We start from the raw sequence: 12,189 nt of genomic DNA, 5'->3' as shown, positions 1-12,189 counted from the left end.
AGCTCCTTGCGGACATGAGTGGGGACAGCCTGTTTTCACGTCCGCTTTCCTGTTATATAAACAGCTTGCCTGGCCAATCACGTTACAACATCTACGGATTTTAATAAAAAACTGCACACACAAAGAGACGGACGAAACATAAGAATGAGGAAGTTACAGCCATAGCGACGCGGTCTGTAATAGAGTGATTCTATGTTGTCTGTTGCCATCTCCTGGTGAATGTTGGCTATAGCGTTATGAGGTTGCTCTTTGATTGGCCAACGATTTACGTGGTGTTGTGCACCTGACGGAAAGTGACTCTCGCCAGTACGCAAATGGCAGAACAAATGTTACTCAAATAGTGAAAGGTAAGTGTTGTTTTTGTTTTTTTAGTAACCAGCAAGCACAGTACAGTTAGTAGAACAAATGTGTTTTTATTACTATGTATTTAATAGGTGCCGTCTGAAATTCTACTCTTTAATTTATTTATTTATATAATAAAATACATATATATAGCTAGAATTCACTGAAAGTCAAGTATTTCATACACACATATATATATATATATATGAAGAGTTCATATGCAAAAGCAGATAAATCCATTTTGACCGATTCTGTATATCAACGATTTTCTGCCTGCTGGTGTTGCCGGTACATGTATAAGCGTACAATGGTTTATTTAATATCAACATAAGCAAGTCATGAAAGCCTAAACTTTTAAGAAATGCTGATGTAATGAATGGCTTTCAAGTAAGAGTGTTTGATGTGGTTTTACGTCAAAAGCAGATATATCCAAATTATGATATGTCGCAAAAACAGATATCTCCAAAATCGGTTTCTTTGCGGTCGTTATTTCACATAATATTCAAGATAAAGATAGAGAGAAAAACAGAACGTGAAATTTATTGAAAGCCACATTTCAACGTAACAACTGTTCACATTTCTTTACTTCATTATTTAACAGTTTCGATCCCTTGGTACGTATAAATCTAGCTGTCCCTGCGAACATTGTTTTTTCGTACTTGCTAAACGGACATGCTTTTTTGGAACTGTGACCTCACATATTTACCTTGTGCTTTTCAGCACCAAATGAAAAAACAAAAACAGTGTTGCAATGAAGACAATGTTTTATTAATGAAACAACCACAAATGCTCAACCTGGTTTGCCTATCAAAAACACTCCTGTGCAAATAACAGCTCACTCATCATCGCTATCGACATTAGCTCCATGCTCGACAACATCGTTTAACGCAGCGGTGTAAAACTCACGGACACGCGTACTAGCGCCAACATCAAATAATAACTTCAACACGTCAGTTTTTTTCGCTGGCTTAACAGTGTTCACAGGAGAAGCTTCCAAATTATTCATGCGTGGATAACAACACTGAGTGACTTCGTGCGCGCCGCCATTTTGTTTGTCACTTGATCCCGTACTGCAGCGCTGCTTGGGCAAACGGATATATCGGCTTTTGTGGTAGATGATCCATGGCGCTTATCGGCCGTTGCAATAAATCGCTGAACTAAATGACATTAAAAGCGGCATTTGTCCGCTTTTGCAAACAAATTGATTTTGGTATAACACAATAGAAGTGGCGGACTATATATTACCGAGGCTGGGCTAAACTTTATCAAAATGGTGTTTATCGGTTTTTGCGTATGAACTCTTCATATATATATATATATATATATATATATATACACGGTGAATTATATTCCTCTCCTCTTAACCACGCCCTCAGCCCAAACCACGCCCCCAACCATGTCACGTGCGCTGCTGCCGTTGCTGGGCGCGGATCAAATTTTCACGTGTCAAGTGCCCCACCTGGTGGAGTTTTGCTCGCAGGTCCATTACGTATTGTATTTCATTTTTACTGCGGCTTCAAACCGCCTCCCAGCTTTCTTTAACTAGGTCCAATAAGCCGCGCGGCTTCCTGCCGTATAACAACTCTTACGGCGCAAGGCCGGTTGAGGTCTGGGGTGCCTCCTGCATCCCAAACATTAGGGGATCCTGACATTTATCCCAATTAGGTTTTTACTCGTATGTGAACTTACAGATCATGGCTTTCAGCGTTTTATTGAACCGTTCCACCAGCCCATCAGTTTGTGGGTGGTATACACTAGTGCAGATTGCTTTAATCTCCAATAACCTGTACAGTTCCTTCACCGTGCGTGACATAAAGGACGTGCCTTGGTCTGTAAGAATCTCTTTCGGGATTCTGACTCGGGAGATGACCTGAAACAGTGCTTACGCCACAGTCTTTGCAGAGATGGAGCGCAGCGGCACTGCTTCTGGGTAGCGCGTTGCGTAATCCAGTAGGACTAACACAAAGCGTTTTGCCCGGGCGCACCAGCTGACCGTCGATGTAATCCACCTGGTCCCAGGCTGCGCGCAAAGTTTCATCGCAGGACTGCTCAAGGGGAAAATCCTCCGTGGGTTGGCAATGGGGGTGCCGGGGGGACTTTCCGCGAAGCCCCCGCCGGTTCCTGCTCGGCAGCGCCGGATGAATCCGCGTCGCCAGCGAGTACTAAGTGGATATTCCATTCCTACAGTCCGTGAACGCATCCCCACACATAGTGTCACTAAATGGTTAAACCCCGGCCAATTCGTTCCTAAAATTATGGGGTGCGTAAAGTGCGCGCTTGCGGCAACGTTGACACTATGTTTTTGACCCTCATACCAAATTTCCACTGGCACAATCGGGTACTCGTGCACATCCCCATGAATACACCTGATTCTTCCCCGTGTCGCCTGCCTCAACACCCCGGGTTGAACCCGGTTTTGGTGAATCATGGACTGTTTACAGCCCGAATCCACCATCGCCCGGTATGTACTTCCTTGTATTCTTACCGGGACACAGTACGTCTCCCCCGGATCGAGGCGGGTGCTGGGTCCCCGACAACCCGCATCACCTGCCCCACCTCCATCAAGGAGCACTCCGGGCGAACGTGACCGGGTTGACCGCAACCCCAGCACTCCTGTCCGGGTGTTTGAGGCGCCATCTGCGAGGGAAGCCCTCTCTGGAGAGCGCCGGTACCCTGAAACGGACAAGCAGACAGACAATTTCCCCCCCTTTTTGGATGTGTATGTGTGTGTGACTGGGTGTGTGTGTATGTGCTTTTGTGTTGATCGTTCGAGGAGGGGACCTGCTCCATGCTTCCAGATCCTCCGGCCAGGTGAGGGCGCGGCTCCAGTGCCATTCCGTCTGGTGGCGTGAGTCGTCGGCACGGTGCTGGGATGGGCCTTTCGGCCGTTTTTTTTGTCGCTTCCCTCTGGACCGCTAGGTGGTCCTCGGCCAGTGTCACTGCAGCTTTTACATCGGCAGGGCGGTGATACCTCACCCACGCGGCGGTCCAGGGCGGTATGGCGTCTATAAACCGCTCCAGCAGGATTTTTTCAACCACTTTGGGATCTTGCCCGTTCGGCTGGAGCCCCCGGGTTGCCGCATCTCGCAGTTGCTGCGCCAGGACGAAAGGACGGTCCTCTTGGCCCAACCTCATCGCCCGGAACTTCCTCTTGTGATCCTCCGGGCTGCTGCCAACCCGATCCAAGATGGCGTGGCGCAGGTTAGCGTACTGCATCCGGGCGGCTGCCGGGAGACTCAATGCCACCCGCTGCGCCTCCCCCACCAGAAGCGGCAGTAGCTTCACTCCCCACTCTTCAAGCTCCGGCCATCTGCATGAGGTCGCCGTGGCTTCGAAGATGTCCAAAAATGTGTGGGGGTCTTCTGCCTCCCCCATTCGCTGCATGGCGGCTTTTGCTCCCGCTCCTACCAAGGCTCTGTCCATTAGCCGTTGTATCAGCTCTGTCTGCTGCTGGCTCGCTGCCGACACCTCGGCCAGCACTTGCCCGAGCGCCTCGAGGGGTGTTGAGGTGGACATTCTCGTGGTCCGTTCAAGTTGGGCGCCAGTTGTGGAAGTTTCCTTTGTCTCTCCCGGGTTCTTCGGCCAACACTACCACACGGTCTAGGGATGCAGGTTTGACACAGTTTTATTTTCTTTACAGACATTTGTTGTTGCAGTCTTTTTCCAGCTTTTCAGCAGTTGGCTCTTTCGCTCGTCTACTCCCCCCTTCATGGTCCCCAGCGCTGCTAATAAAGGAAACGGGTGATTAGACAACTCATTAAAGCTACTCACCAGTTGGCTGCTTCACGGCCACACACCCCGCCCGCAGGGAACGGGTGGAACACGCCCCTCTTCACACACACAAATATAACATTTAGTATCATGTGATATTTACTTATTACATGCAAAGTGAGATGTGTCAAGTCTTTATTTGTTATAAATATGATTATGGCATACAGTTTATAAAAACCTTGAATTGAACATCTCAGAAATGTGGGGGTTTTAAAAACTGTAAGCCATGATCTTAAAAATTATAACAAAGGCTAACTTTGAGCTTATATTAAATATGAGTTTTTCACATTTGAAGTTAAATTGCTGACATGAATTGACTTTTGCAAAATATTATTTTCACCTGTATAATGGAAATAACTGAGTGAACATCTGGTGGAAGGAAAACATGCAACTTTTCTCTAACTACAATTATACATTCACCTACTGAAAAAAGGAGTGTCTCCTATGACAAATGGGTGCAAGCTTTTGACCAAAAACTTACTCACTACTCGATGGCATTCTTTCAGCGCCAGACGTGGACTGGAGTGAAATGAAACATGAAAAAATAAAGAAATAAAATATTTTAACTCACAATTTGTAGCACCCATCTGAAACCGTATAAACTAGTGGTACCATCGTACTCGTTTAATTAGTGCGAAAGTGGTGGGCAAACCATTTCATCGCCGGTGTTGTGCCAAAATATGATTGCCTGTCAAAAATATATTTCCTTCATTGGAGTACGCACCGTTCGCTAAATCTGCATTGCTTGGCTTCGTCTGTCCACAGCGGATTACTAAGTGTAAGACAAACCCTTTATCTTCGTGGTTATTGTACCGAGTTTTCTGTGGCCTTCTATGGCTCTGGTGCCACTCCCTGTTTTGCAACTTGTGATTGGATACTTACTTGGGACTGCAAAGTGACTATCCAATCACAGGACGCGTAAATGTCAGGGCAACTCGTGATCTGATTGGCTATTGCAACTGTCCATCAACTGTATGTTCCCCGCATTGTTGATTCTGAAGGGGAAAGGGCAGATTTGGTACAGCATGGCAACTTAAGCTAGCTGAATTATGATTGGATAAAAACTCTAGCCTAAAAACAACAGCATTGGAAGGAGTATATTATGACATGAAGAGAATATTAATACTTTTAGATATTTAGGGAAAGTAAATTAAAAAAAACTACTTTTATCTTTTATTATGATCATGATTTCTGGTTATGTTAGGCAAGCAGAAAAGGCCTTGCTGGCCCTGACGGGACACCACTGTTTATGATCAACACTAGGCCGATTGTAGCTGAGATAGATGCCAGAACCGCCCGCGACCCCAAAAGGGAATAAGCGGTAGGAAATGGATGGATGGACTAGGCTAATTATCCATCCATTCATTTTCTACCGCTTATTCGCTTTGGGGTCGCGGGGGGTGCTGGTGCCTATTTCAGGTACAATTCGATCGACATTTGTTTACTCACAAAATCCGTGTTTTATAGTGTGTGTTAATGTTTGTCAAGTCAATGATTATTTCCCTGGACACAGGAGGACTTGGAAGCCGAAAAACCAAAGGATTTGAAAGAGTAGTAAATAGTGTTTTTTGCGATAGTTTACTTATATTTGTTTGTTATTGACTTTGTATAGCTTTAACAATTGTATGTAATAATAGAGAATAGTGAACGTGTTTAAATATCGAGTTGATATTGTTGGACTGTCAATAGCACTAACCACAAATAAATCTAAAACATTTTGAGTTAATCCATATGATCGGCCAATTTCACTCATGGATGATCATAATTGGCAACATAAAACCCTAATTGGAATACCCCTGAAATAAACATAAATTCTAGGAGAGCCCAGACAATCGCCTACCAGTGGGATTTTCCCTGTTTTGCTTGTTTGAGTTGGGAGCGCACAAATTGGTTTATTGAGGGATTTGGCTGTCATTATTTTTGGAAACAAACAATCTTTCTAATCAAAGTGACTACTTGGAGCGGCTCACTGCGCTGTGGCTTGTTTTACTAGACATTTAACTTGCATTTCTGCTTTGTTGGGTTTTTTTTATGAAGCTTTCAGACATTCAAGCAATGAGAAAACATTGTATAGAAATAGTCTGAAACAAAAAAAAAATACTAAAAGCCTGTCAAGTTTAGAACAGAACATAAAAACACGTCAAAATATGACTCTAATTTAATCAAATAAATGCACTGTAGAACTGCCAGTGTAGCCTTGAGGAATGATATTTTTTTTTCCTAAAATGACTCCCATGCAGACGCCAGCAGTCTTTGTCAGAGGCCGCGGATGGGAGGGGGCCAGCGCAGCCTATGGGGTCCACATGGATGAGTACGGCCTGGTGAGCCAGACAGTTACGGATGGCTTGCTTTTAATTAGCGGCTTCACATGCAGCCTGTGTGGAGCTGCAAGCCCACCGCAAACGCACGGAAGATGTGACAGTCCCCCCCCCCGCCCCGCCTTCACGGCCGAGGGAAAGGCTCCTGCATTACTGCAGCGTCTCGAATCAACACAATGCCCAATGTGCGCGCCAGACCCACGGCAATTAGCTTCTTAAGTTCCCCACTTTTTTTTTTGCTTTGCAGTCTCTCTTTCATTTTAATGTCGGAGCTTGGAAAGGCTCAATATAATCAAGTCAAGAAAAGTTTATGCTGTTTAGAATTCCATCTGTTTCCAGGGGGGGGCTAATTCTAGCGGCACGCTGGAGCGCTGTGCAATGAGGCCGCATGTACCATCCTACTTACAGCGGTGGGAGCGGAGGAGAGTGGGGGCTCAGTGCAGACACTGCGGCTCCTAAGCAATAGACTGGCCGACTGCTCTTTCTAAACATCGCTGTAGTCATTCTCCCATCACTCAGCGCACGCCGTCTTCCAACAACCACCACCCACCCCTCTCGCCCGCTCCCTCCTCACACTCACATTTTCTGCTCTCGATCGCAACCTTTTATAGTCTTTCCATGCTTGATTGTCACCTCGGCTCTGAGTTCTGTTAAAAAAAACCTTAAAAACGACACAGCATGCGTCATGTACACCAGTGCTTCTCAAATAGTGGATGGGGCCCTCCTTGGAGGCGGGGTTAGGTGTTAGACGAGCCGTGAGAGAGCAGGGGTACTTTTAATATTAGTTCTTTTTTTTTCATGCTTGAACGATGCACACGCCTCCAAGTAGGGGGCAGCAGTGCTCAAACTAATCAACAGGCTGCCTGCCCAACACAAAAGAAGTCAACAAACGACATACCCTGCACAACGCCTAGGCTCAATCCTACGACCACACCGATTGATAGTAAAAAAACATAGTTATTAAAGGGGAACTGCACTTTTTTAAAAATGTTGCCTATCATTCACAATTATTATAAAATAATGCATTCTAAATGTTAATTTCGTGACTTGAATATCAACCACTGCGATGAGGTGGTGACTTGTCAAGGGTGTACCCCGCCTACCGCCCTAATGCAGCTGAGATAGGCTCCAGCAACCTCCCGCGACCCCAAAAGGGACAAGCGGTAGAAAATGGATGGATGGATGGAAGAATATCAACCAAGTATTAGTGATCAGAATCAGAAATGCTTTATTAATCCCAGAAGGGAAATTAAGATTTTCAGCACAATCCCATTCAAGAGCAGACAAACATTACAGGGAGACAGAACAGGAACTCTGCCAACTTCCGGCGTCCCTTACAAAAATATGAGAAACAGGTGAGGAGGGGGTAGGGAAATCAGACTAAGCCTGGTCCCCTGGAGAGGGGGTCCAGACTGAGGCCATGGGGGAAAAAATCTAATAGCTATAGCACACATAAACATGTGTGTAAGAGGGAAACATCAAACATCAAAGAACACAAAGGACATTAAAGACATTAAAAGAGCAGAGCTGATGCAACCAGCCACTTCTACACACAGTCACAAAAGTTCAACAACAACAACAACAACAACAAAAAAACATATACACTGTGGTGGCCTTTGCGGTGTTCCACGCCATCCTCTGCTAGGGTGGGCGGGGGGGGGGGAGCATGGCCAGAGACAGGAGCAGACCCAACAAAGCAACCAAGAGAGCAGACTTCACCCTCGGCCGCCCACAAACTCTCGGACAGTGTCCAGTCCAGATATTGTTACTATAAGCCCTAACACAGTTTAACTATTTATAGCAGTAATGTGATCACTAACGTGTGTCCATTTGTTTACACTATATTGTCGTCTGCTGTTTCCTCGCTCCCTCGCTCCCCGTAAGTTTATTGGAGATCATAAATCTTGCCTCTCACCTGGAAAGTAGGTGACTGAGGATGTAATCCGACAAGCTGGTAAACTTTGACAGCCATTTAGGACCCGTAACTGGCGAGAACAACACAAAAAGACTCCCCTGACCCTGTTTCTTCACGACGATTATGAGTCATTCTTCCTCTAAATGAGAATATATGAACATCCTATCAGTCGCCATCCTAATGACAGCAGCCCTTGTACAGTAAGTGATTTTTTTTTTCCATTCCATCCATTGTCTTGTCTTGTACACCCTGGACGAGTCGTCACCTCATCCCAGGGCCAACACAGATAGACAGACAACATTCACTCTCACATTCATACACTAAGAACCATTTAGTGTTGCCAATCAACCTATCCCAATGTGCATGTCTTTGGAGGTGGGAGGAAGTCACAGTGCCCGGAGGAAACCCACGCGTTCCCGGGGAGGATATGCAAACTCCACACAGAAATATCCCGAACCCGGGATTGAACCCAGGACTATTCAGGACCTTTGTATTGTGAGGCAGACGCACTAACCCCTCTTCCACCGTGAAGCCCTGATTACTTATTTATTTTGTTTATTTAGTTTTTTCATTATGTTTGTTTGGAATATCATAAAGTCTGCAATGAGTAATAATCAGTTATGTAGAAAAAAAAGCAAACGTTTTTTAAATTAATAAATGTATTGCTTAAAATGATCAAAATACATAAATATTAAATGTTATTATAAATGTGCCCGTTACTACATTATATATATATATACCCTTAATAGAGGTGTCTCTGCCTTACAAGCAGAATTGAGCAGCTCTCATAGGGTGCATTGTAAGTGGACTTTCGATCGCATTTATTTAATATTTAGAATGCATAAAAAAAAAAAACTTTGTCATGTTTCTCATAATGATTGTAAAAAATAGGCAAAATTCCCCCCAAAAGTGCCGTTCCCCTTTAAATAGGTTGATATAGTTTGGTGTTACTTTCAAACATGTTTCTACGAATAAATACATCTTGTGGAACCTCAAATTATGAACTTAATTAGTTCTTGAACAAGCGTTTTAAATAGAAGCGTTTGTATATAAGAACATTTCTCCACAATAAACAAATGTGTTCCAGCCTTGAAAAAAGTCTATATATTCGTAAGGTTTTGTACATTTTGAACACAATATAAAAGGGTTGTACAGCACTGTATATCAAAGAAACAAACAACTACTACCTAACTACTTAGGCAGCTTGCCTGCCAACAAGCACACACACTATCACAAGCTCTGTGGTGCACTCACAGTTTGAAATCACAAAACTCTTTAATGTTACAGCTGTGAGACTTCTGTGGCATATTGTTGCCGGATTCGGTCCTCCGTAGATGCGTCAGCAAGAACACAGCAAAAAGGTAAGAACTAAGGGAGTTATTAAACAAAAGGACCTATGAACAGAAACACTGGTGCAAATAGAAAGTCAAATAAAAGCGCTAGCATGGAAAGCTAGGGAAAGCTAACCAAACACAAACACTTGGCACAAAGAGAAAAAAACAAAAGAACTAGAATGAAAGCTAGGAATAAAAATAGAGCTTAGCGTGAGAGCTAGCGAGATAGAGCATGAAAGACAAGTCATCAGCAGTTGCTTGAAAGCAAACTAAGATCCGACAATGACTGAACAGAAAAGGTTGGCTATAAAGGGTGGTGATTAGTAAAGACAGGTGTGCTGGGGGCGGCATGGCATAGTGGGTAGAGCGGCTGTGCCAGAAACCTGAGGGTTGCAGGTTCGCTTCCCACCTATTGACATCCAAATCGCTGCCGTTGTGTCCTTGGGCAGGACACTTCACCCTTGCCCCTGGTGCCACTCACACTGGTGAATGAATAATGAATGAATGATTGGTGGTGGTCGGAGGGGCCGTAGGCGCAAACTGGCAGCCACGCTTCCGTCAGTCTACCCCAGGGCAGCTGTGGCTACAGATGTAGCTTACCACCACCAGGTGTGAATGAATGATGGGTTCCCACTTCTCTGTGAGCGCTTTGAGTATCTAACAATAGAAAAGCGCGATATAAATCTAATCCATAATCCATTCATCCATTTTCTACCGCTTTTCCCTTTTGGGGTCGCGGGGGGCGCTGGCGCCTATCTCAGCTACAATCGGGCGGAAGGCGGGGTACACCCTGGACAAGTCGCCACCTCATCGCAGGGCCAACACAGATAGACAGACAACATTCACACTCACATTCACACACTAGGGCCAATTTAGTGTTGCCAATCAACTTATCCCCAGGTGCATGTCTTTGGAAGTGGGAGGAAGCCGGAGTACCTGGAGGGAACCCACGCATTCACGGGGAGAATATGCAAACTCCACACAGAAAGATTCCGAGCCTGGATTTGAACCCAGGACTGCAGGACCTTCGTATTGTGAGGCGGATGCACTAACCCTTCTTCTTATTATTATTATTACTGGAACCGAGAGTAGCAGCTGAAACTAATGAGTGACCATGGAAACGAACAAAACAGGAACTAAGCATGTCAAACCGCAGAGTGATATAAAAATGCAACAAAAATAACAATATGGTGATGATCCCACCATCGGATCACAACAACAGCCCATTTATTAGGAATAAAAAATAAACACACTTCGTATTGTCATTTAAATTATTAGGCCTTTTTACTGCAAAACTTCAGGAACTTTAAAAGTCTAAATCCTTTCCTTACTGGAACGACAAGTGTGTGGTTTGTGTTTCAACCACATTTCACAATTCAGGGTAATTTATAGAAATCAGGCCAAAGATATATGACCCATGACATATATACTATGTTACTAAACAGACAATCTTAGGTCATCTACTAAAATGCAGGTATATGAAATGCAGAGAAAAATATACAAGATGACATGATTTAAGCAATTTTCTTTACTGAATTTTACATAAAAAGTCCAGCTTTTGCCACAGTTTCCAACAGTCAGAAAGTCTTGCCCTCAGTAAATGATGAATTCATGAGGGTCAGGCGAGTCCTTATGGTCAATTAAGCAATAAATAAATATATTTAAAGAATAAATGTCAGTGTTTATCTCCCGACGACTACATAAACGCATCAGATTTAGCATTAGCTTGTTAGCACTTGCATTCGGTTAACTGGTTGATGCTATTTACACAAATGGCATGTCACTGACTACTTTTACAGCATGTAACAAAGTAAATAGTTAATATTTGATGGACTCACCCTTTATTTCATATTTATCCCTGAACAATTAAGTTGTGTAGTTTCCATGAGTTGTTTGCTTGCCTTGCTGTTTCAACGTTTGGATGAATATTTTATAATCCTTTAAAAGAGTCTGTTCACTCCTCGTATTGTGTATTGAAATGAAGATTGTAAAGAATAATTGAAACCATTAAACTGCATATGACTTTAAACACTTCGGCTGAGAAAAAAAATATATATTGCAAAATTGTTCAACTAATCAACATTCCTTAGCACACATATGCCACACAAAAGTTCTTGCAAGTAGAAATGTTATTTTGTTCTTCTTTCTCTGTTGTCAAATATGTTGTAATAGAAATACACAAGAAATAAAAAAGTTGTCCTCTCATTCTTTATTGGCGGCTGAAACTTTGAATATAAATTTTAGAAACACTCCAACTTTGCTCAACCAATCAGCGTTCGACAGCTGAACCTGCCCCTCTAAAGTTCTGCAGGAACTTTAAAAGTTCCACCAGGGTATTTTTTTTTTTTTTTTTTTTTTTTACACAGGTAAATGGCAAAGTTTGGGTAAAAGTTTCTGTGGTGGGAAATGCCTTTTCTAAATGTTTCAAACCACTAATCGCTTCTGCTTTGATTTATTTGGACTCATATTGAGGTCTAGTATAATGGGAAAAATTATTTTAAAAAGGCTA

The 12,189-nt window shown here is 43.6% G+C and overlaps 1 protein-coding gene across 2 annotated transcripts in view; it reads right to left on the bottom strand.

Annotated features, from left to right (window-relative positions):
• LOC133552366 (uncharacterized) overlaps positions 1-12,189 on the bottom strand; it is a 51,070-nt gene that overhangs the window by 2,495 nt on the left and 36,386 nt on the right. For both annotated transcript variants that reach the window (XM_061899577.1, XM_061899578.1), the window contains one exon: positions 2,828-4,067. In XM_061899577.1, the coding sequence (XP_061755561.1) occupies positions 2,828-3,858 (1,031 nt within the window). In that variant the 5' untranslated portion in view covers positions 3,859-4,067. The remainder of the gene's footprint in view (positions 1-2,827; positions 4,068-12,189) is intronic.

The sequence above is a fragment of the Nerophis ophidion genome, linkage group LG05 (genome assembly GCF_033978795.1).
Source record: "Nerophis ophidion isolate RoL-2023_Sa linkage group LG05, RoL_Noph_v1.0, whole genome shotgun sequence".
Taxonomy (NCBI): Eukaryota; Metazoa; Chordata; class Actinopteri; order Syngnathiformes; family Syngnathidae; genus Nerophis; species Nerophis ophidion.
This window is presented reverse-complemented; position numbering and strand designations above follow the sequence as displayed.